Source organism: Anabrus simplex, chromosome 1 (assembly GCF_040414725.1).
Source record: "Anabrus simplex isolate iqAnaSimp1 chromosome 1, ASM4041472v1, whole genome shotgun sequence".
In the NCBI taxonomy this organism is placed as follows: Eukaryota; Metazoa; Arthropoda; class Insecta; order Orthoptera; family Tettigoniidae; genus Anabrus; species Anabrus simplex.
This window is the reverse complement of record NC_090265.1, coordinates 1,193,443,095-1,193,468,437: the sequence shown is the minus strand read 5'-3', so window position 1 is coordinate 1,193,468,437 and position 25,343 is coordinate 1,193,443,095. Positions and strand designations below refer to the sequence as shown.

At 38.3% G+C, this 25,343-nt stretch overlaps 1 protein-coding gene across 1 annotated transcript; it reads right to left on the bottom strand.

The window, feature by feature from the left end:
- Nucleotides 1–2,193: 2,193 nt before the first annotated feature.
- ubl (Ubiquitin-like protein 5) lies at nt 2,194–25,222 on the bottom strand. The gene is made up of 3 exons (XM_067137543.2): nt 24,668–25,222; nt 24,170–24,368; nt 2,194–2,449 (listed from the first exon to the last, which is right to left on the bottom strand). Exons 2-3 carry the CDS (start codon nt 24,345–24,347, stop codon nt 2,406–2,408), a joined length of 222 nt encoding a protein of 73 aa, XP_066993644.1. The 5' UTR covers nt 24,348–24,368; nt 24,668–25,222; the 3' UTR covers nt 2,194–2,405.
- Between the last annotated feature and the right edge of the window lie 121 nt (nt 25,223–25,343).

The window sequence follows — 25,343 nt, the reverse complement described above, 5'->3', positions numbered from 1 at the left end:
AGCCACGAAACCTTGATTACTTAACCGAACACATGCAAAAACAGTGGGTAGATGGTGATTTAGAGTGTAATCTTAGGACATTTCCTGATCCCAACTTTAGTATTTATTGTGCAAAAACCCCAGTTCAGATTTTTGAAGAATTCTTCGATGATGACATTGTTAAATTATTGGTTGAAGAGTCGAACAACTATACTGTTTTCAAAAACTGTCCAAATCTGTTGATAACTTGTGAAGAAATGCGTTGCTTCCTTGGTATCCTTATTTTAAGTGGTCACAACCCTCTCCCTAGTAAAAGATTATATTGGGATTCTAAGTATGATACAAGAAACAAGCTTGTAACAAATGCTATGAGAAGAAACCGATTTGAACAAACCCTTTGGTTCCTCCACTGTATAGACAGCAACAAAATTGATCTAAATGACAAGCTGTGGAAACTTCGACCTCTCCTTGACAAAATACAACTAAAATGCAGAGAACACTTTGTCCCTGAACAGCAGTTGTCTTACAATGAGTCTATGATAAAATATTTTGGGAGACATTCTCTCAAACAATTTATTAGGGGCAAACCAATCCAGTTTAGCTACAAGGCATGGTGTTGCACAACGTCTGGATACTTGGTTAATTTTTCTATCTATCAAGGAAAGTGTCGCCATCCCAACACCGAATACGAGACCCACTTTGGAAAGGCAGCCATGCCGTTGATTCTGACTTAAGTATTGAAATGAAAAGGTTGCCCTTCCTGTGTTTCTTTGATAACCTGTTTACAGGTTTTGACCTGTTGTCATTTCTACGTGAAGAAGGATAGGGTGGAACAGGTACAATTAGGGAAAACAGGATTCCCAAAACCTGTCCTTTACCTCCCAATAAAAGTATGATCAAGAAAAAGAGGGGACATTTTGAACAGTCTCTGTGTGAGGACGATGGGGTTCTGGTAGTAAAATGGGTGGATAACTCTGTTGTGGCCGTGGCATCAACCTGCGTTGGTGTACATCCATTGTCTTCAGTAAAGAGATATTCGGTAAAAGATAAACAGTTTATCTGCATTGAACATCCTGATATGGTTGGAGGATACAAGTTATGGGTGGCGTGGACTGAATGGATCAGAATACTGGCATGTACAGGATAAACTTTAGAAATAAGAAATGGCACTGGCTAATTCTGTCCTGGCTCATTGATGTATCGGTCCATAATGCTTGGCAGTTGAAAAGGCAAGGAGGAGTCAGACTAAACCAACTAGATTTCAGGCGAGAAATTGTACTAACGTACTTGAATCGATACAAGAATCCCATCAGTGCAACAGGTAGGCCATCTGCTGGCTTAGGTTCCACATCTAAGAAGTGAGTTCCACACGACATCAAGTACGATGGCTACAAACACTACATTGTGAAGACTGAAAAGAGAAGGTGCGTAGGAATGTGCTGTGCAAAAAAATCATCGGCTGTACGCACTAAATGTGGTAAATATAATGTTGGACTCTGTGTGGAATGTTTCGCGAAGTACCATGAATGCCAATGAACTGACTGTATGTATGGACAGATCTTCAATGCAGGCAGCAAGAAGTTAACTAATATCTTCTATCAATGTTTATTTGATTTTACAATAACAAGGAACTCTCAGAATACAGATAAAATCGATTGTTTCTGCCAACAATGTCTCTCTGATGCATTATTTTCACACTCTTGTGTGATAAATTTATAGCAGGAAATCTGTATGATACTTAGAATCAATCCAGGGTAACTCATGATTAACATGATATAATGACTAAGTGCCCAGTGTGTCCATATGGACACATTCAATTTCACCAATTCTGTGCAATAAATTTTTTAAATAACATATTCTAAAGCTGTTTTAGATGCATTTGAAGTTACTTATCCCAAAACATTACAGAAAAATTCAAATAAAATAATCTGGGAAGTTAAGGGTTAAATATAATTTATAATATACCGGTACATGTCTACACCATAATTATTTCACAAGTCAGCACAGACAACATGGTATATTTCTTTTTCATCTTAAAAAATACGGTACACTCTTCTTGGGTAAGATCTTTGGTACATGCTGAACATCAATTTACAAGTGCTACTAACTGAGATATTAAGTTTCAAATACCTCACAGGCTAGAAAGCTCCTTTAAATTTGATCAAATAACAATTCTCTGCAAAATGGTACATTGCAACATTTAAAACAAATAAATACAACTTTGAAATAATTTTTATATTTTGCACTCTTTACAATCAAATCTTACACAATAATTAACATCTGCATTCATTTCTGACTATAATCACAAGACTTGGAGAATGTTTGAAAATTAAAGAGACTAAGACCAGACAAGATGTAACATATAGTACATATCGTTTTCTTTTTAATTACAAATAGCATATTTTAGAAAGATGTCCACTGCTTGATCACTGATAATAAAGTTCCAAATTCATTCCATCATGAATTTCATCTGGAAAATTAATTAAGGAAAATTATGTACACCTAAAATGAAGACAAGAATTATTCCCTTGCTACAAAGAAAAACTAATCAAATGCACAGTGTAATGGTGTCATAATTGCAAAGTTAAGATATTTGATGTAATTTTATTTTAACACATTGACATTCTCATTCTAATGTACAGAACATGCACATGTATGCCATTTTTTCATGCATAGGATACAGTTTTAAAATACTAAGATTTATACATGTAATCTGCAACATACAGGATTTCAATCATGCCCTAGTATGATGTAATGAAGTGCAGCAATCAAAAGAACAATTTGTAAGTTTTAATGGTGTGAAATACCCTAAAGTACTCCTGGAAATGCAAAGCCACCAAATACTTTCACAGTCATATCTCATTACACTTTTTCTTTCAACACAGCCACAGCATGGCTTAAGGTTATATAAGTATTTTGAAATGTTCCCAGTGAAATAGAGGGCGAGGTGGGATTTTTTTCTGTGAATAACAGATTGGCAAAACTGTTTCTTTCAGTAGCTATCTCATCTCATAACTAGTTGTGAATCACAAGTTGAGAAACGTGTAGATGGGAGGGATCTGTTTTACTCCATTCCCAGCCACTTTCCTTTGTCTCTTTGTAGGCAGGATGGACTTTATCATCTTCACTTTCAAACGTGTCATCACTGTCATGTTAATTTTTTTACTGCTATAATTTTCACTGCTAGTAAATAAAATTGATTATTTTTCTAAAACTACATCACTGCCCAATTCACTCCGACTATCCCATAATACAGTATATGTTCGATTTTACTCCTTGTAATACAATGTTTACTATGGCCAGCCATTTCTACTGATTATCAAGTGGGTAATCAGCCTATTTGGAGAGCGACTGCCTGCTGTGTGATGCAATCTGTGATGATGTTTTTTGAATTTTAGAATTTGTTTTACGTCGCACCAACACAGATAGGTCTTATGGCAATGATTCTGTGATGTTCATTCCAGCTTCAAGTGAGAGAGCAGATTCTCAGCTTACAGACAGAAGGCTTGAACTAGTTGCAGAAAGCTTACTTCTCAGCAGACCGCCTGCCAGGCGCCTGTATGAATGGTCAGTACACACGCGGCCGCCTGATAGGCGGCAAAGTATGCCAACAAGTTAAGGATTGTAACGAGTGCAATTTCGCTTACCTTATTTTTCTTCTACGTTCGACCCAGTGCACTCCGTCGCTATACGAACTGTCTGCCTTCAAGCCTGTCACTCCACTGCTTGGACTGTTTCTTTGCTCTACGCGAGCTGTGACGTCACTTGCTTCTAGCATGTTCTCCAGCTCGCCTTGCTTCTATATATATATGGCCTGCTTTTGCTTGTGCGATGTTCAGGTGCGAGTGAAATGTTGTGATAGGCAGTGGAAGCTCTGGCAGTGTACACGGCTGGGCCGTGTGCATTTCAGTTTTAATTCTCTCTTCTGTATGTACTGGGTGAGCAGACTTTATATATTTTTTTAAAATTTTACATCCATTCGATTTTGCTCTCATTCTTTTCATTTGAGCTTACGTGTTGCTTGGAGTTCGAACTTTAGTCCCTTCAGGACACTACGAGATTAACGCTGTGTTAAACTGAAAACTTTGAACTTGTGGTGCGATTGTGGTGGAGGAAGTGATCAGGACAAGCGATGTTTGGTCAGCTCTAACCTTAACCTGTCATGTGAACTTTTAGCCTTACATTGATATAAAGAGAGGACTTGGCAGCCTGATCAGTACTTTATCTCCTTTTCCCTCCTCTTTGTTTTTTGTTATTTTGTCCTGCTCCTGTCTTTCCGCCCCTTTTCATCATTTCCGTTCCTATTTTCTCATGTTTACTACGCAAATTTGTAATATCGTGGTCTGCTAACTTTTACGCTGTATCTATTCTTTATATTTTGGATGTTTGTGTGTTCCCTATTTTATCTAGGCTGTGTTAGGTTTTTGGGGGATAGTGATGTCATTTCGCAAAGTAAACCCCTTTAGTATTGAAAGGTTCTCTTTAACATAAAATAATTGTTACTTGTTCTTGCTTAATTTTGTTTCGGTCTATGAGAATACCATCATATTGGAACTTGAATGTGTTGAGAATATTGGTTTATTCTGGTCTAACTTCTCACTTCGTACCTGTGCATATCAAAGATAAGTGTGATTTACGGGTTATTGACCCTCTGTTGTAACTATCTATATGAGCCAAAGCCAAATAATAATCTATTTGTAAAATTCCCGTTGGGTCCATTTTTACCCTCTCTTGTGGAAACATATGTTATCTAATGAAACTGATTCAATATATATTTGTTCAATTTTTTAAAACCTGTGTTTTGGGAGTTCTCTTTTTGTTTTCCCTCTCCCTTGGTTTAACATGTACTTACTACAGAAATTCCTCCTGGGAAAAGGCCCATGATCTATGTTGCTGAATGTTTTGAATGATTGTCAACATTTGAAGTATGACATTCGTATATCTCACTTTTTCCTGTGCACTGTTCTGCTGAGTTCTTTGCCTTGCACACTAGAACGTATTCACAGGAGTGTTTCACTTCTTATGCATCGATCTCTTGTTGATATTTGCAATGATGTTCCTGCTAATACTTGGGAATATACTGGTATTGATTGATGATTCCTAAAGGGATTGGGAAACATAGCCATAAGTGTGAAGATTCGTAACAGGATTTCCACTGAAAGTTGGACCTATAACGTGCAGACTAGGAAGAAACTCTACTGTATATACTGTAGTGTTCATTAATAAATGAAGAAGTATCTAGGAATATATTTTATGTGCAACCGGAAAGTGTACACAAATATTTATATTTACACCACTGTCACAGAGAAAATAAGTTAAGACTTCTGGCATACTCCACCACAGCTTAATCTCAAGTCTTGTTAAGTTGTTCTGAAAATTTTAACAAATGCACAAGCACTGACTTGCTGGAGGAAGCAGACATTAGATATACTGCACATTTTTACCTGAGTTCCTAAGGCAACTCACAGACGTTATGACAAGATGACCATGACCATAATTTTTGTTACTGTGTGTATTTTAAAGTGTATTATTCCTGCAACATTGTCTTTATCTGGTATACATATATTTTAGTTATCACATAATCTGTTTAATTTTTATTTGGCTGAAGATGGCCATTAAATGGCTGAAACTAGTCCCAAGACTGATGTAATATCAATTATTTGATATATTGTATTGTCAATTTATTTCTTATAATTCTCTGCCTGTTGTCATTTCTTGATAGATGCATACTTTTGCATCCATCTCTTGGCACAGGCCAGAGCAAAGTGTAGCTTCCACTGAAGTCCCAGTCTCATCCATGGCTGTGACAATATGGAAGCTGCTGGGGTGTGGGTCGTGCTAAGTAATGGCATTCAGAGCACAACCAGTGCGTCAGAGTGTTATGAAAGGTGTTGCTAATAGGGTCAGTTGTGCACAATAGCACTGCCTGGCTCAGTGAGGAAAGCAATGGCAAACTACCTCACTCCTCATCTTGCCTAGTACGCCTCATTTTGGTACTGCCAATGGTTTTTGTGGTTTTCCTATAACTGCATAGCCTTTGGTGGTGCTATTTGGGGATCCAACCAGCCTCTGGGCTGATGACCTAACAGACAGACAATTGCACTTCAATACGGAACAAAAATGAAATTTATAGCTTATAACTGTTCTGAAAATTTTGTTAAATTATGTCCTTGGTTCTCTAGTTATAAGATATTTTGTGATACTTGCAAAATGCCAAGTCCAAGAGGATTTAATTACAGCTTGTAGATTGATTGGCATGGGTGTCAAATACTGGCTTGAATTCTTCAATGCTGACATCCACTATGTAGTGATGATAAGAGCTAACAAGGAATAACAACTTCATGACTGGTCAATAGGGTGTCCCTTAAAAGGGCAAATTTTTTTTTTTCTTTTCACTTATTGAAACGCATACCCCATTATTGTGTTTATTAGTCTATTAGTTACCCAAGTACAGAATTTCAACTTCCTACATTAATTTTAACCCGTGCCGACGGGGCCTAAAAGTTTTAGAAAATAGCTGCTTAAAGGGTCACTTAAATGTAGTTGTAGATAATCACTGAAAACAATTATTTTACGAGAAATATAAGTGAAAACAGAAAATTATGTAATGCTCTTCTTGTAAGTAACATTTAAAAAAAAAATACAATTCTTACAGTTATTCATTTGGATATTTCCTCTTCAAAGTCTCTGTGTTACAGTCTGGGTAAATTTTTCTATGTTCTTGCACACAATGTAATAAGAACTGCTTCTGTTCTTCATCTACGATAATCAAACAATGAAAGTCTGTCATCAGTTTAACAGCTCTTTAAGCTGTGTCATTAACTGCTTTTAAGGTAAAAACCTTCTTTTTGGCTTCCACAAACGCCATGTTGTCTTTCCATGAAGATACAATTTCTTGAAGGAAACCACTGTCAAGTTTCAGTCGTGAAAATAAATCTTTTACTCTCGACAGAAACAAAATCACTCAAAGATTTCCCTGAAACAAGATAAAGAATACTTGTAGTGCCTATAAATAAAACAAATAAGTTCTAAATTAAATACCAGATTAAACGGTACTAGTCTACTACGTACCATATAGACAGCCAGACATCTCTTCTCTGGATGGAACATATCTCTTTCCAGAATCACCAAAGCTTTCTTTTTGTAAGTTTTCTACGTTTCCTTTAGTCTGCTCATCAACTTCATTATCAAAAATTGAAAGGATGGCTATTTCCTCTGACAAGTACCACAAGTGTTGACTGAACTTGTTTAAAGCCACATTGGAAATCAACTTGTCAACTTTCTGGTAATCTTTTAAGGTCTTAAAAAAAAAAAAAAAAAAATCTTGATTCGGCGCTTTTATTGCCGAACTACATCCAAGCCAGGGCTTCACGTAAACTGCCACAACGAATAAACAAACATTTTGTAAAGCTTGTTTGTCTTTAGCGCTCATTTTAAACTGGGACTTCAGTAAACACATTTTTTAAGGAGTAAATAGCTCTTGCCATCCATCGTGCTTGATGCATTGCACCAGGAGGTCTGATTTTTATTTTATTTTTAATGTCTCCACCCATAAAAACAATAGCGAGTTGTATGAGCTCGCGATAATCATTCGTACAGTCGATTTTGCCAGCTCATTGTAAGAAAAAGTCAGCAATTCAACAATATTTGCCTCACAGAGATGTTGGACAAAATCAGTTCACGGTTCGATGGCACTAGGATTAATATTCTTCCAGTTGTCTCTAAACTTTTTGAACAGCGGAATATCAGGACTGCTAGTGATTTGTTGGATCTTTGATTCAAACACACTTTTGAGCACCAGTTCGTAAATATGATGGCGGCAAGGAAACAGTAACAACTCTCTTTTTAGTTTTTACTCTAAAAGCACACAAGCTCCGTTCAAGCGTCCTGTATTAGATGCTGTTGTATCACAGCACATTATTTGTACCTTATCATCCAGGTTCCAGTCACAAAGGGCATTTGATGCTGCTTTTGCTTGCTCTTTGCCGGAAGTGTTGTCTAACTTCGGTACAGCAAGAAGTTGTTCTTCCTCGTCATATGAAATAATAATTGGTAGGCGTTCTTTAGAACTTCTTACGTCCAGAGCAGGTAACAATTTTCCATCCCAATGAACTGTAACTACTTCGGGCACGTTATTCTGAAAATCGGATTTAATGGATCTCGCTCTATTTTTTCTCATTTGTGTTCAAACGTGTTTAACAGAAGATTTGTTGATCAGGTAACTGTCAGAACTAAGACCAAGTGCTTCTACTACAGACTGAATTATATAAACAGAATCTCTGATGCTTAGTTGACATCTGTCTAAAGTTGCAACTAATTTAGATGTGATAAAATCTTTTCTTCCTCTTCTTGTCAACGTAGCTAAAGAACTTACAGATTGAGATGTGGATGGCAGAGATTCTTCCAGGCTTTCTTCAGAGCTTGTGGATTGTTTTTCTATGTCTTCATGTGTATCAAAAGTCTGTAAAGTTGCAGATTCCAATGAGCTCCCGGAAGGCATTTGCTTTAGTCTCTTTTTATCTTCTGTGAGTTTTCTCAGCCTGGCCCTTTCTTCAATATCAGCCAACATTTTGTCAACACCTGCTTCATTGATTTTTATTCTTTCAAGAGCATCAGCATGTACGATATCGAATTAATTATCTAATTCAAGTTGAAAGTTCTCTTCGCGGCACCTATGTAAATCCTGAATCTTCTTGCTATTTTTTTTTTGCACTTCTCGCCAGACCTGATAAAGATCCACTAACTTCTTAACACAATTAGGCACAGCTCTAGTAGGTATTCTAGCCTTTTCCTAGAATATATTGCACTCCCGAATGACAAGATTTGTGCTTTCACTAACCTCACGTATGTTGAAAAATAGAACTGCGAGAACTTGACGATTAGATGGTAATTTTGCGCCTGTTATTTGGTAATTTACTTCACCAACCAAGAAAATGCTTTTTTTTATTCCTCCTTAGTTCCACTGACATCTTCGAAATATAAAACAATCCGTGATAGCTACCCAATAAGCTAAAACCAAGTGACAATAACAATGAGAGCGCGCCACTCTTGTGATGCAACTTGTATGGACATGTTTGCGCACGAGTCGGCGTGGGATGCACTGTTCCAAATAAGGAAAAAAAAATTGTTTTCGGGTGTTTTTGCCCAAATGAATAAAACCATAACCTATGCATTGCAAAATTAAAACTTTGAAAAATAAGGGACACCCTACCGGTCAGGGACACAGTATAAACACATCACAAACCAGTGCATAAAAGAAGGGTATTGGTGATAACAGCCATGCATGTGTTCGTACGAGGAGAACATTAATAATAGTTGGGCACTATTCTTTGAAAACATTCTAACGTACTAAAACAACTTTGCCATTGATGCTTTCACAGCCCTTATTTTCTTGACATGGCATAAGTCCAAAAGCCTATATCATGTCTAAAACAACTTTACTTTTGCTAGCCTATAATATGCTACACAAGTAACTCATTGCCTTTCTTATGAAATTTTTAAAAGCTCTCCACTCCACAGTTCTGTCCTTGTGATGGATCAGTTAAGAAACTCAGAATGGCACAGGTAAAGGGCAGTGCAGACAATTCTCCTGTGACACCCTGCCTGTAGTGCTTGCTTGGTCAAACAATGTGATTGAATATGGTATTTCTGCAAGGTATTTAGATTTTGTTGACGTGACTCGGGTGGCAGCGCGCCGACCTCTCTCCACTGGGTTCCGTGGTTCAAAACTGGGTCATTCCATGTGGAATTTGTGCTAGACAGGTTTCTATCTAGGTACTCTGGTTTTCCCCATCATTTTTCATTACAGCACTACTCTCCAATATCATTTTATTTCATCTGCCAGTCATTATTCAATGCTCCAGGAGTGTGATAGGCTTCGGCAGCCAGCACAGTTCTTATTCAGGCCGCTAAATGGGGCTTCATTCCATTCCTGACCTGGTTGAAACTGGAAACAGGCTGTGGATTTTTTTTCCATCGAGATTTTATTGACAGCAAGGTACTGACGTTAAAATGGCAGAGGCTGTTCCTGGACGCTCAGAAAATCCCAATACTCCTTGTAAAGGAAATATCATATGTTTTATAGTGGCAAAAGGAAAATGATTGTGAATATTGTAGCATGCTATGAGTAGGGCTGCCAGACACCCTCATTTTCTCCAGACATGTCCTCTTCTTAGGTCACATTCTTTTGTCCAGGTTCTTTTCTCACCCAAGTCCTCTATTATCCTTTTTTTTAAGGGACCTAATGTCAAACTTACATTTCATCCACTAAATCGACACAGCATGTATTAAGACAAGACCATCACCATGAAACTGGAACTGTGTCCTATTCACTGACACCGAGGCCATGGGGGAGGAATTTACAAGCAATGGTGCAAAGTTTCTCACAGGATCAGTTTATTGAGCCCTGAAATCAGTACAGCATATATACGTAAATGATCAACTGTTACAGTCACTCAGTAGTGTGCAACACATTTAGCACCATTACAAAGCTATTTACATAACAGGTGACTGCAATCTAGATATAAAACGGCAATATTCAGTACCTATTCCAAAAAATCCCCTCGCAAACAACTTCCTTACCACATTGTATGACCTTGTACTTTAAATTTGTTTGCGAGGTCGACTTCATTGACATCTGGCCGCATGAAAGTGTACTGCATTCATTTCTTCCGAGTGGCAAATTTGTTCGCGAGTTGGATTTCATTGACATTTGACCGTACGAAAGTCTATTTCTTTATTTCTCAAGTGAAACAATTTGATAGCATGATTGATTCCATTAACATTCGACAACATAAAAGTTTATTTCTCTGTTTTCAAGTGACCAATTTAAGTCACGGGTTCGATTTCATTAACATACTACTGCGTGAGAGCTAATATTTTACTCTTTTGAGTGAACTGTTTATTGGTGTTATAGAAACATTTTGTCCTCAAGTTCATCATTTCATTTATTTTTCTCTGTGCAGAAGATGCGCCTCAGGTCAACACATCCAAGCACTTAAGTACGCGAGTTCACGCCATTCTTCTAAGTGAGCGATCTCAACGTACCAAACTACTAGACCTCCAAGACCTTCCAGAATTTCTAGAACTTCTAGAGCTCCTATCGCTGGAGGAGTCGTGGTTCCATGGTGCCGAGAGCTGATCCATGGTGAGATGAGAGGAGTAGCGGATCAACGAGGGACATCGCCAGCCACAGGACAGGGAAAGGTCACACCCCATTATTCTTCTGTACTGAGGTGATATAAACTTGAATTTCCTCAATAAATCAGACAGTTTTAAAATTCTTCGAACTCCATTTAAATTGAAATCTCTCTCTCTGTACCACTCCAACTAATGTACCGTACATGCCCTGCACAAAGTCTCGTGCTTTTCAAGCCTAAAAAGTGGGCATTTCCTGTTACAGTACACTGTGCTTTAAGGCTATAAACTGTCACTCCCCCTCCCATCCAATAAGGTTACATTCCATTGAAACAACAGCCAAATGAACTTACCCGATTTTTCTCCAGAAATGCCTCTCTGCCTCTATAGAAATCGATGCCTTCCAATGCCTATCGCTTGTTTATTGCTCAATTCAACGAGGTCATTCAGAACTGTTTCTACTGGTGTTCTGCAAAGCCATTGAACTCGCTGTCAGGAGATGCCAAGAACTTCCCTCTCCCAACATTTTTAATGCTTATAAAGAAAAATGTAACTTAGTGGAACTGCTTCATGGGTCTGTGATTGTGTGGGTGAAAGAGTGAATGATTGGTATAGTGAAAGGAAGTATGTGAGCACAGGAATGATTGAATGAATGACTAGCTAACTATCAACAGACAGAATGAATATGCAGTAGGAAATTAAGTATATATTGTGACAGTATGCTGCTTATGAGAAAATAATGTATCGATTTATTCGAGTGTGCATCACCTGGTCTCTGCCTTTGTCGGCGTGGCACGTGCCTTGACTATGACAAGCGAGGTTTCATTTGTTTTATTGGTGCAGCTATTTTTATCGCTTGAGAGGAGACAGACCCGAATGATACAAAAGAAAATAATAAAACCATGCACCCACAACAACTAACTTTCACCTGATAAATGAAAGGGTAGTGGAACATTAACATCGGAAGAAGTTAACAGGGCAGTAAATACGAATGCACGTGTCAATATCAAAATAGGTCATATACGTGGTAATGAAGTCGTGTGTCAATTACAACATTTAGAAGATAATTTGGGCCTAATTTTATGACAATTTACGAGTGTATTTAGTGTTAAATGAATGTGACGATAATACAAGAATTCAGTATCTGAAATGAACATGTACTTCCGGTAATCAATGGAATGTGCTCTACTTAACCATGGATAGTGCATGAGCTCACTTTCATTCTGATTCAGGCCGTCGCAGCGAACTCTCATACTAACTTTGGGTGTCACAGTAGATAGTGAAGCGACATATTCAACGCCCGTCTGGAGCTTAAGGAAGTGTGCTCACTTATGTGATTCAAATATAAAGTTACTAAACCAACAGACATCATCGAATGTTATTAGTCACTTGTGAGAAAGTACGTATTATTTCATAATATTGAAAGAAACTGCATACAGAAATACTTCTAATTGTCTTGTACAAATTTCAGCGCATTACTATGGAACTGCTGCCATGTGAAGAGGACCCCTACAGTTATTAGAATACGAGGATGGATTTCATTGTAGTATTCAACATTCATTCCACTATGAACTGCTAGATCATTGGACAGTCGCCAATGGAGGAGAAATGCATGGTTATCCGCCTTAAACATATCAATTAAGGACGACTTTTCATCGTTCAACATGAAGTCTGCAGCCCAACTTAAGTCTATTACATCTTATACTAGGTGTCTGTTCTATGTAGTTGTATATTTTCCCATACTTTTGTTGTGTGGTATTGCAGTTAATTGCCTGCTGTTATTTCCCTTCATATTTCTTCTATTAATTACTTCTCCATATGAATTGTGTTGAAATGTGGTTTTCTAACATTGGATATTTCAGTCATGCAGGATAGCAGGTTTTCCTAACTATGTGTTACGCTCTTATGACAGTGGTGAATCATTGATAGTTTATCAGTGTGTTATCTTGTTCATCGTTAAACATTTAAGGAATGTTATGCCATTTGAGAACTGACATATGTAATGTGAATCTAATGTGGTGATATTTTTCATTCTCGAGCAATATCTTTGTATTACTGGGAGCTTATATTCACACACCGTGGTGATCGAACTTAGTGTCATCGAGATGTTAATTCAGATATCTGGTAATCATTTAGTTTTGGAGTGCTTTAGTAAAAGTGTGTGCCGGCCCCATGGTGTAGGGGTAGCATGCCTACCTCTTACCCGGAGGCCCGGGTTTGATTCCCGGCTAGGTCAGGGATTTTTATTTGAATCTGAGAGCTGGTTCGAGGTCCACTCAGCCTACGCGATTACAATTGAGAAGCTATATGACGGTGAGATAGCGGCCTCGGTCTAAATAGCCAAGATTAATGGCCAAGAGGATTCGACGTGCTGACCATACCGACACCTCATAATCTGCAGGCCCTCGGGCTGAACAGCGGTCGCTTGACAGACCATGGTCCTTCGGGGCTGTCGTGCCATGGAGTTTGGTTTTAGTAAAAGTGTACGACAATGAATGTTAAATTGGATCTTCGATATCTACAAATTAAGGTTTATTTCATGTGTGTGACCCTTTGCACTATTTCTGACCACGTGTTTTATGTGAGATACTGTAATGGATTAAAGTGATTGATATTGTGAGTCTTTTGAGTGGACTTCTTGGATTCATTGATTATTTAACAGATGTTATAATTAGTCCTCAGATAATTTAATTCGGTAGTGTGTTTAGCAATGTTTTGATATATTAGACGAATATTCAACATTTGAATGTCAGATGTGATAAATGACAGTGTCTTTGTGTGTACGTGAACATGGTCACATTAGCCGAGTCTTTTGATAATAATAATAAGCCTTGTTGTTGTAGTCGTTTTTTAGGGCAGGAATGACTTTGTTGAAGATAATATTGGTCTTTTCTGTAATATCATTTATATTGAAGTTGGGATTAGCGTATTGATCTAAAGAAATGTAAAACTACCTCAAAATAATAAATAAGCAGAGCACAACACGTGCCACAAATCCACCAGGTGACAAGCCCAACCCCACCTTTGCCCCCATAACAACCAATCTCCCTACCTCTCCGTCCATGCCCCTCCTCACAGCTGGCATAAGCCCAAGACGAACCCGCAGCAATACGCAGCGAGTTCCGAAACAGAGCACTACCCAGCCACAACAACAGCAGTAAATACACTTTCTAATTCACACACGTCTTCAGGTATTCCTTCAGTCCACAATCCATAACTCATACATATTTATCTTTTACAGATAACCATAATACCAGACACAATATAGACAAGAAAGGAACCGCCACTGCTGTCAGAATTTTAACCATACAATACTACATCTTCATCTTATGCTTCTAACCTAAACAAATAAGATTTTATCTACCATGAAGCCAAAGCAGACTTTTTAATGACAAATGTTTTATTACAATACATCCAGCTATTAACCACTAAATTATGATACATCATAGAAATTCTTCATTGCTTACATAGCATCTGATGTAGATGTTGATTCCCATAGGGAATCAGAAACATCAACATCAACATCTACATCATCTGATGGCCAAGCAGGCATCAATTTTTTGTTGGTGAGACAATGTCTCTCATAGTGCATTGGCACTGCCGGTGGCTACAATTAGCCTACGCAGTGGGCTCCACGGTGTGCACTATCCAGCGTCTTGGTAGGTGTGCTAGGTACCAACTGATGAGCCCAGCCTAGCACACGGGGGCGAAACGCTGGCAGCCAGGAATGAGTTAGCTGGAAAATTTATAATGTCCAATAACGGACCATTTATATTGGTATTACATAGCATCGACGGACGCAAATCTATGATGAATACCATGACAACTACAAGAAGAAAACACATGCAAGATATGCACAATTAAACTCGCCAATTTTTAGACTCCATTACATCATATCATCATCCACGAATACCAGCATCAACTGATATATTTCATTGTCACAAGATTTTACCAAAAAGATATATGCAAGACATAAACATTAACCAGTGCTTTACGTATGTTTTAGTACATTTTAATGTGTTTCATGTGTTTGTACAACTGATTAGCTCTTAAGTTTAGATTAAGTATTTAAAACCATAAACCTCAAGGTCATTCATACTTACGTACCGCGATTTAAATGATAAACCACTTATATGCCCCATTAGACATATCTGGATATGCCAATCAAAGATGGGAACCTCCTTCAGATATTGTTAACCCTCAACCCGAAGGATCGGTCTGTCAGGCCGATAGATAATTTTATTTCTACGATATTGACAACAATGGTAAATGTTTTACATTGTCCGAGCTATGTGTTCTTCGACCTTTCGTCTAATAAGCTACAGTGTGTTTGTTGTCTCAAAACTGTTGAGTGCATTCTTATCATGGTTGTCAAGTGTGTCATTGCTCCGTGCTAAACTTGTCAGTCTTACAGACCGGTATGTCGTATTACGTAGTTTTTATCAAATACAACATAGCTGTAAGTTCTATTTGAGGGAGATTTATCTTAGGTAATTGTACTTACTATATTCCACAGACATGGAAAATGTCTATCACCGTATTGCAATGGCAACGAGGCCAACTGGGGCCTATTCCACAAAAGTATGGTCTTGTACATTACAAGTAAATTCTCTAGTAACTAGTACAAATACCAGAGTTTCTGTTCCACAAAATAATTTTCTACAGTTGTACTTTACTACTCCATACTTACAAATTACCAGTGATTTTTTATGGTTGTGTTTCACAGAAGTACTAGTACTTGTAACTTACTAGTGAATTGGGCAGTATTCTCTACCAGTGAAAGGACAATAATATATAAATGTACTAGTGCTATTTAAATATGCTTATTTCTGATACATTTTTATAAATATGTGGTCTAGCAGTAGTGATAGTGATGAAAATGAAAACTACCGTCTGTACAGAGAAAGAATAAATTTCCAGTTTAACACAGTCTTTGAATACAATGAGCGTTTAAGGTTAAGCACAATACAAGTGGAAGAACTTGGGCATAGGTTAAAACATCCTACGAACAGAAATAAATCTCTCTCTGCTAAATAAAGTTACTAACAACAATACAATGGCTAGGAAATGGTGGTCAGTACCATGGTATTGCAGATATGCATGGGATGGCAAAATCTTCAGTCTGTAGGTCAATACATTCTGTGGTAACTGTAAAATTTCCTCAAATTGTTCATTGGCCTGAAAATACTGAACAAACATGTTCCAAGAAGGACATTCCTGAAATCATTAATGAGCAGAATATCTCTTGCATACGGTACGTCCAACTCCCCCCCCCCCAAAAGCTCCATGAGCTTTTCCCAAGTCAAATATTTCCATCCAACCATTTATTTTGTCTTGTTTCTTCAGACTCTCGCTGAATGCACCAAAAAGAATGTCTTTCCTCCTTTTTAGCTGTATTTCCTTGAAAATGAATAACTTTATTTCTCTTGACACCATTTTAACAATTTTGTAACAATTAAGTTTGGCGGCTGAATATCGTTATTAGCGGCATCTGATTCCTAATGACAGACCAAGGTACGTCAGACTATCGTGGAACATATGCGAGGATCGCGGATTAACAGAATGGGTGATAACGGGGGAATTTCCTAACATCAAAGAAATAAACTGAAAAATAACATTGTAGCATTACGAAATTCACAGAAATATTAGCATTCTTTGAATCTTTGCTGCATAACTTAAAATACGATATTACGATAAATGAGTCAAGCATAACCTAATTCAATGAATGGAATACGAAGATAAACAGCTGATTCATGCTATCACGTATGTTTATTGATATGTCGTCACTTGTAAAACTTGTAACAATTCACTGGTAATATACAAGAGACTTTCAATCTTTTGTGGAACAGAAATATACAACTCCATACATTACAAGAACCCACACTAGTAACTTGTAATGTACAAGACCATACTTTTGTGGAATAGGCCCCTGATGTTGATTTTTGCGCAAGATTGGGAGAATGGTTGGAAGATGATAACGATGAGGTGGAAGATTCTGACCAAGATCCAGAGTTCATCATCAGCAATATGGGTGACAGTATAACATCTGATTCAGACACTGAGGTATTAGAAGAAGAAATGCTGAACCCTGACGAAGCCAGCCGTGAAGATGAAAATATAACAACAACAACAACCATTTCACCTGACTCTGCTACAACCAATGATGTATATCTAGGCAAAAATAAATATGTCTGGTACAGCCAGCCACAAACTCAATCTAGAAGAACACCTGCACACAATATTATTCGAGGTCTGCCTGGTCTTACTACCTCTGCTAAAGCCTTGGGTAGTAAAGCAGCTCCTACAGATATCTGCAACCTTCTTTCAGATGATTATATGATTAATGAAATTGTTCTATGGATAAATCAAAAGCTATCAAACATAGGGATAAAATTCAAAATCCATCAATCTTTCTAATTATAGGGACACCAATTCTGTTGAAATTAAAACTCTCCTTGGATTACTGGCATTATCTTCCATTTTCAAGTCAGGTCGCGAGAATATGCACTCTGTTTTCTACTGGACCATCAGGATGTCCAATTTTTCGGTGCACAATGTCAGTGAAGAGGTTCGAGATCCTTCTACTCGCTCTGCGTTTCGATGACTCTAGAGACAGAGAAAGCAGGAGGAAGACAGATCACGTGACTCTAATATCTAACTTACATTCTTCAAGAAATTTTTGGGCAACTGCCAAAAGTTATTTGTCCTGGGAGAAAATGTTTGTGTCGATGAGATGCTTATACCATTCAGGGGTAGATGTCCATTTAAAATATACATGCCAAAGAAACCGAGAAAATACGGAATAAAGGTAGTGTGCTTAACAGATGCCAAGTGTTCGTACCTGTATAATGCCTATATTTATACAGGTAAAGATTCTGATGGGATAGGTCTTACAGGTGAAGAACGTAAATTAGGAAAGCCAACGCAGTCCGTCTTGAGAGTTACAAAGGTTGTGCAGAAAAGCAATCGCAATATAACAGGAGACTATTGGTTTTCATCTGTGGAATTGGCAAACGTTTTAAAAAATTGGGGACTACCATATGTGGGAACTGTGAGGAAAAACAAAAGAGAGATTCCAAAGGAATTCCAGCCATCACATTCAAGAAAGGTTAATTCCGCTATCTATGGATTTACTAAGGATATGACACTGTTGTCTATTGTTCCAAAGAAGAAGAGAGCTGTAATCTTTATTTCATCAATGCATCACAGCTGATGTGAAGATGAAAATGGAATGCAAGAAATCAACAGTTACTACAATGCAACTAAATCTGGTGTGGATACACTTGTCATGAAGTACACAAATTATTCATCGAATAGAACAACCTGGCGATGGCCCATGGCAGTATTCTTTTCTCTGTTCAAAAAAGCTGTGGTCAATAGCTATATTCTATACTTGTGCTACTCGGGGAACGAAATTGTGAAGAGGTTTGACTTTGTTCATAAACTTGGGAAGGAAATGGTGAAACCTCATCTTGTCGAACAAGTTTCCACACCAAACTTCCCACTTAAATTGAGGAACAATATTTGAAAAGTCCTTAACATCGAAGATGACCTACCTATTGCAGAAGGCACTATAACTGACAGACTTGAGAAAATTGCAGCACGTGTCCATACCAGAAGAAGAGGAAAACAGCGTACACGTGCATTAGATGTGCAAAAGCAATATGTTTGGAATGTTCCTACAAAATCTGCCGATCTTGTTCATAAGATCTAGGTAACTTGTCAGTTACAGTGCAATTGTGTTGGAGTGAAAGGATAATATCACCATAACAATAATTTGTAAAATAACACTGTACTTTTCCAGTAATCTTGAGCTTGAAGTTTGCAATTGTGACCATTTTCTCTACCTGTTAATACCCTTAGATTGTACTAATTTATTGTGAAATGTGTTTTTTATGGTTTATAATATATTATCATCAACTAAACAGACTTGGATTTTCCGTAGTGTCAGTAGTTAAATAAGCCCGGTCTTCGAGATCGATCTTACTCTAAGTGTTATTTAGAGAGGTCTTTCGTGCAGAGGGTTAATGTAATTCATGCAGAACATCAACATTAGTCAGATGATGATGGCCAAATAGGCCGAAACCAGTACTGTAAGGACTACAAGTATAATAAATTGTATTGATCAGGTGGAATCCTTTCTTTTCCATATATATTTCCACAGCTTCCCATATAATCCTGGATCTGTAGTGTCTAATGTGGGTAAGAGCTTGAGCATCTTGGAACATGACATGACCCGACGATAGATTGTGCTCAGCTATCGCCAATTTGTCTGGCTGGTTGAGACGAATATTACGTTCATGTTCCTCGATACGGGTACCAATGAACTGGCATGTTTGGCCGATGTATACCTTGACACAAGTACAGGAAATTTCGTATACCCCAGGATGTAAAAGTGGGGACAATTTGTCCTTGGTTTTACTTAGACTGTGAGCAATTTTAGTGGCGGTACCAAACACTGTTTTTATATTGTGTTTGCGGAGGACCTTGGCAATTCGATCTGTGGTGTTGTGAATGTAAGGCAAGTAGGCAGTTCCCTTTACTTCTTCCTTCTGCAAGCTATGCTTGGTTGTTTCTCTGGGATGCAGGGCTCTATGAATCTGCAAATCGCTGTAACGAGTACCCTTGCACATGTCCATCTCCACCTGGTTATTTGATGGCTCACAAATTAGTCTTGCCCTCTTGGCGAGTGTCGTGAGAATGCCTTGTTTTTGTTTTGGATGGTGGTGAGAATCTCCATGAAGATAGCGATTTGTGTGGGTGGGCTTATGATAGATGGTACGTCTTAATGAGCCGTCCGGTTTCGTTCTTACTAGAACATCCAAGAAAGGAAGGCATCCGTTCGACTCCATCTCCATAGTGATTTTAATTGAAGGATGTTGTTTGATTTAGGTGGTTTAGAAACAGATGAAGTTTCTCTTGACCTTCTGTCCAGACCACAAATGCATCATCAACATACCTCTACCATATCATTGGTTTGACGGGCGCCGAAACAATAGCCTCCTCCTCAAAATGCTCCATAAAGAAATTAGCCACTAGGGTTAAAAGTGGACTTTCCATAGCCACTCCGTCTGTCGGTTCGTAAATATTCCCACCCCACAAGAAATACCTGGAAGTCATGCAGTGGTAAAATAGCTTAGTGATGTCCTCAGGGAACAGGTGTACAATGAGAAACATGACCGAGTCAATCAGCACTTTAGTGAACAAGGACTCCACATCTAAAGTCACCAAAAGTGCATTAGGTTGAAGGGTTATGGTTGAAAGATTGTTAACGAAATACCGAGATTCCCTGGTGTATGATTCAGTACGTCTTATGTGGCTGAAGCAATTTTCTTAGGTATTTAGCCAGAGCACACATAGGAGAACCTATCGCACTATAAATAGGTCTGAAGGGAACGTCTTTTTTATGGATCTCTAGGTGGCACTGCATCCCCCAGGGACAGATGTTTAGCCTCCTCTATTGGAATTGAAGATTGCCTTAAGAGCTTCAAGGTGGCGTTGGACGCACGAGTGGTGGGGTCACGTGAGCTCAGTCTGTAAACAGGCTCTGACAATAAAGCCGAGATCTTATTCTTATACTCGTCAGTGTCCATAACCACTGTTGCATTACCTTTATCAGCTGAGAGAATGGTCAGTTCAGAATCATCTCTAAGTTCCTTTAGAGCTCTCCTTTTGGCTCTTGTTAAATTGGGCGCGGGTACAACAGCAGACCTTATGAGTCTCACACATTTCTGTCTTGACTCCTCAGCCTCATCCGTAGGTAGTTTGTGGGTGGCTGCCTCAACGGAAGTAATTAACTCCTCAGTGGGAATTTTAGAGGGAGCGACAGCTAGGGGTCTTAATTTCCCTCGACCTCCTAACATTCCTATCCTATCTCTACGACACACACTCCAGTTCCGTGAGAAAATTTCTACATCCATTATATAATTTCTCTGCCAGGATTCAACTCCTATTACATTATTGGGTATTAATTCAGCCCTGTCGACATCATATTTATAATGTTATAAGTACAGTAAGTGAAAATTAATTAAATCTTACTTGGAGAGCATCTCACACGGGAGATGTGTTCATGTGATGTCCAGGAACCCACCATCCCGACCCAAAAAGCACATTTACTTTTATAACCTAATGAAGAGTATTACACGCCATTTTCACTTCTGAAGTAGCTACTTGCATTCCTATTGGCCAATGCAAAGTAGCACGTGATGTCGTTCCCGTCTATAATTTTAATCATAATCCGTTAACAACCCCAGTACAATAAAAGCGCAAGAAAATGTAATATTCGTGTTTCCACAGGAAACTAGAGGCCTAGCGCCACTTCGCGGCTTCTAACCTGGGGGCTTACGGCCCCAGACCCCCTTTGCTTGTCCCTTTATCAGAGGTCTTGTCCAGATCCTATCCTAACCGTCCGCACGGCAAGAACCACTCCAGACCAATCGTCTTGTCCAGGTCCTATCTTCACCGTCCACACGGCAAGAACGAGTCCAAACAAATCGTGTTTCCACATGAAACTCAAGCTCAAGGGCGGTTTTGCGGCTTCTAACCTGGGGGCTCATGCCCCCAGACCCCCTTTGCTTGTCCCTATATCACTGGTCTTCTCCAGGTCCTATCCTAATGTCCGCACGGCAAGAACAACTCCTCACCAATCATGTAACAATAATCACCACCACCAGCTATCGAAGCACCACTCACTTAATTCCTAGTACAGAGGTTGGCAGCTCTGAGCACCGCTTGACAACATCCTTCCCAAGAAGGCCGTGAGCGTCTAAACAAACGACAGTCGTTACTTGTGTGTGAAAGTCTTGTCGACCGGGCTGAAGTAATGATCAATATAATATTCTTTATCTCTCGTACCGTTACTGAAGTTATAGTGTGACATTTTCTGGCAATAATTTTTCTGAAATGGTGAAAGTGAACAATTTAGCCTAATGTCATCAGAATAAAAATTATGGATAAATAATGAAATTCTTCCAGGTGTTAAATGTAATTGTACCTACATATAAAAGCTACAGAAACTTTGGTAAAAATATAGTAACGGGGCCTCAAGGATTATTACATATAATATTACTTTAATAGCTGCTATTCTCACCTTAAAATGATCGTGGAAGAGAGATGTGTTCAATACGCTTGCCAGGTATCAACCCATCCACCTCTAGAAGTACATTTATTTTTATAACAAATTTAGTACAAAAATACTGTTTTAGACGCCATACTTCATTGCTTATAACTGTGATTGGTTTACGTATGGAAGAGGATGACGTCGTTGACACCAAGGATCGATTAGGTGGTTTTTAAATTAATTTGTTGATTCTTCTCATCGATACGGTCATGAAGTGGACAGCTTGCAATACCAACCATTGGAGAAGAAAAACATTATTAATAAAGGTTATTTATTAGCTTTTACGTATTTTTGCACATCCAGGCCAATCTCTGTCATGAGAACAGTTGCCGCTGTGGGGCCACACGCCCTTCGAGACGGTCTTTTCTATCGCCGTGGTGCATACTGTCCGCACAGCAAGAAAAAGGGTCATTTAGTAGTTGTAAAATGCAAGAAATACTGTAGAATAGAAAGGGTCCCCAAGCAACAGATGGTAGCATTGTCGTTCCTCTCGGTGTTCCCTCCCAGCACTACTAGTACGGCTGTCAAACTCGCGTACGCCATCTAGGGGGGGCTTGTGTTACTAATCCTTGAGGCTCGGTAGTATAGTTTTGCCGAAACTTAAATTTGGTAAGAACAATTATATTCCTTCTACAATATATTAATATTCTGCAATGAATTCCATGGTTTCTTTACACTGTAGGCCCAATCATAATTTTGTTGATTTTTGTGGTTTGAGGGAACTAAAATATGGTATAGTATTCAATATCGTAACATCTGATGTAACAAGAATCACCCGTGGGATGGATAAGGACGTCGTGATGTACATGTATGCCGATGACATTGTCATAGGAGGGCCAATCCTACAAAACGTCCAAGATACACTCAATAGACTCTCGGAATGGGCAATTGAAAACAAATTCTCAATTAATACTAAGAAGACAGTTCGAATGACTTTTCGGAAAGGAGGAAAGAATGCATTAAAAGACCAACTGTACCTAGAAGGAAACAAATTAGCAATTGTGAACCAATTCAAATACCTGGGCATTTGTCTCCAGGCGACTCGGACCACCTTCTCTATACATGTTAAAGAAAAAGTAACAGCAGCGATTAGAGCCATGAAAGGCATTCCAAACCCGGAAAAATTGTCTGTCCACAGCAATGAAACTTTTTCAAGTGAAAATAATTCCAATTTAGACATATGGAATAGAAATTATATGGGACCATTTAAAAATACGTGATCTGGAAACTCTAGAAAAAGTGAAAGCTTCATTTCTTAAGAGAACACATGGTGTGTCACAATTCACTCAATTGAGACTCGTATATGTCCTAAAGAAAGAAGACTATCTAATTCAAGAAATCAGAAATACTATGCAACTACCATCAACGATTGTCCTCCAAAATGCATTAAGAAAGCGAGAACAAAAACAAACTGACATTTGGTGCGAGTTTAATGCCAATGACGCCATGACGGATAAGGCGTGGACACAACGTAACTACGACTTAAGACATGTGGTGACCCGGTATGCTTGTCATGGCTTCCATCATATAGTCTGCACTAATAAGAGATTCCATGATCCTTGTGACTCATGTGTATGCGAACTGTGTGATGAAAGTTGTCACAGATATCACTTGCTGTTTTGCAAAAAGAGAAACTTATGCTAAACAATGATGCATATTGTGTGCAATTCTTTTAATAATATCAGAAATATAAGTCCTCACTAAACTGAAAATCCTGTCAAAGCTGCTGAAAAGTGGAAGTTAATACTGTGCAATGACATTTCTAAATACCAATTTTAAACATCCCTGAGGACCACGCGTGTAATTAGAAACGGTCATCAAATGTACGCTATAGGCCTATCCAGCTGCTCTCACACACACACACACACACACACACACACACACACACACAGAGAGAGAGAGAGAGAGAGAGAGAGAGAGAGAGATAAAGGATACAATCCTGAAGCTTGATATGATCCTTGAATATTGTGTACCACTTCTTCAGAACAATTTTGTCCCACCGTGTTCCAGTCTGTGCAGCAATTAGTTTCTTCAAATCGCCGATAGTATCATCGGGATTACACTTAACTCTTACTTTCTTTCCCAATCGGTCGTTGCACGTTACTTCCAGCATTTCTGAGTTGGAATGTCGATCCTAAAAGTATAATTAAAAATAAGACCACGTAATAGGAAGTGTGTAATAAATGTAACTTAAATTTGAAGATACACTTTCATGAGGCTAGGAAAGGTAAACACAGAAAAAAAAAAAAGCAAGGGCATAATATAATAAGTGTAGCCTATATAGATTTACTGTATTAGCAGTGTATTAATAACCCCGTTCCTAACCTCAAGTTTCAAGAATATTCTGAAATAAATTTGTCAAATTTAGGTTAGATTCACAGTTGCTCGTTATGAAATGCATGGAAATTAAGTTAGTTTCAGCGTAAAAATTACCTTCCAGCTTTAATAGAACACCAACTCTCTGCAGGCGTGAGTGACACTGTCTGAATAACGTATAACGAACAAAGAATATGATAACGAACGCCACACGCGCAACGCTTAAAAAGGAGAATATATGTAACTTCTTTACCGTACAACTATTAAGAAAGATGTGTGCACTGAACATCAAACATTATAACACAAGGTAGAAATTAAGTATGTGCATAAAATGAACAGTAACACTCGATCAATCTACCACTACACTCCAGAGAAATGCAGAAGGAACCTCGCTTCACAATTTCACGTTGCCTGCAAGCACAGAACACCGGCCTGTCAGTTCCAATTATTCAGTACTAGCTCTGCCAACCTATAATTCAACGTAGTGAGAATCTGGTTCACTTTGAGTATCTCTTTATTGTATATGAAAAAAGAAATAGACAGGAATTTGTTCCATAGTAAACGGTAGTAAAATTCACTAAAAATACAAGCGCTCAGTTCTCATTAACGAATATAAAATAGTTTAAACCTGTTTCCGACTAAGTTGCCTACCTTTATCTATGTACTGAACTAATAAATGTATCTGTTATTCGCAAATTTCAATTCTAGTTTTTATTGTAAAGTCATCAACTGTCATAACTTTTATTGAGTTGTGTGTAGTGTGTGAAAAAATTGGGATTTCTATGACGTGTTT

Coding starts and splice junctions, on each gene's coding strand:
- ubl (XM_067137543.2), bottom strand. CDS start 24,347: ATGCTGGAAGTAACGTGCAACGACCGATTGGGAAAGAAAGTAAGAGTT. Junction 2,450..24,169: donor TCATATCAAGCTTCAGGATT/GTATCCTTTATC, acceptor TTAATTTTCCAG/ATGAAATTCATGATGGAATG.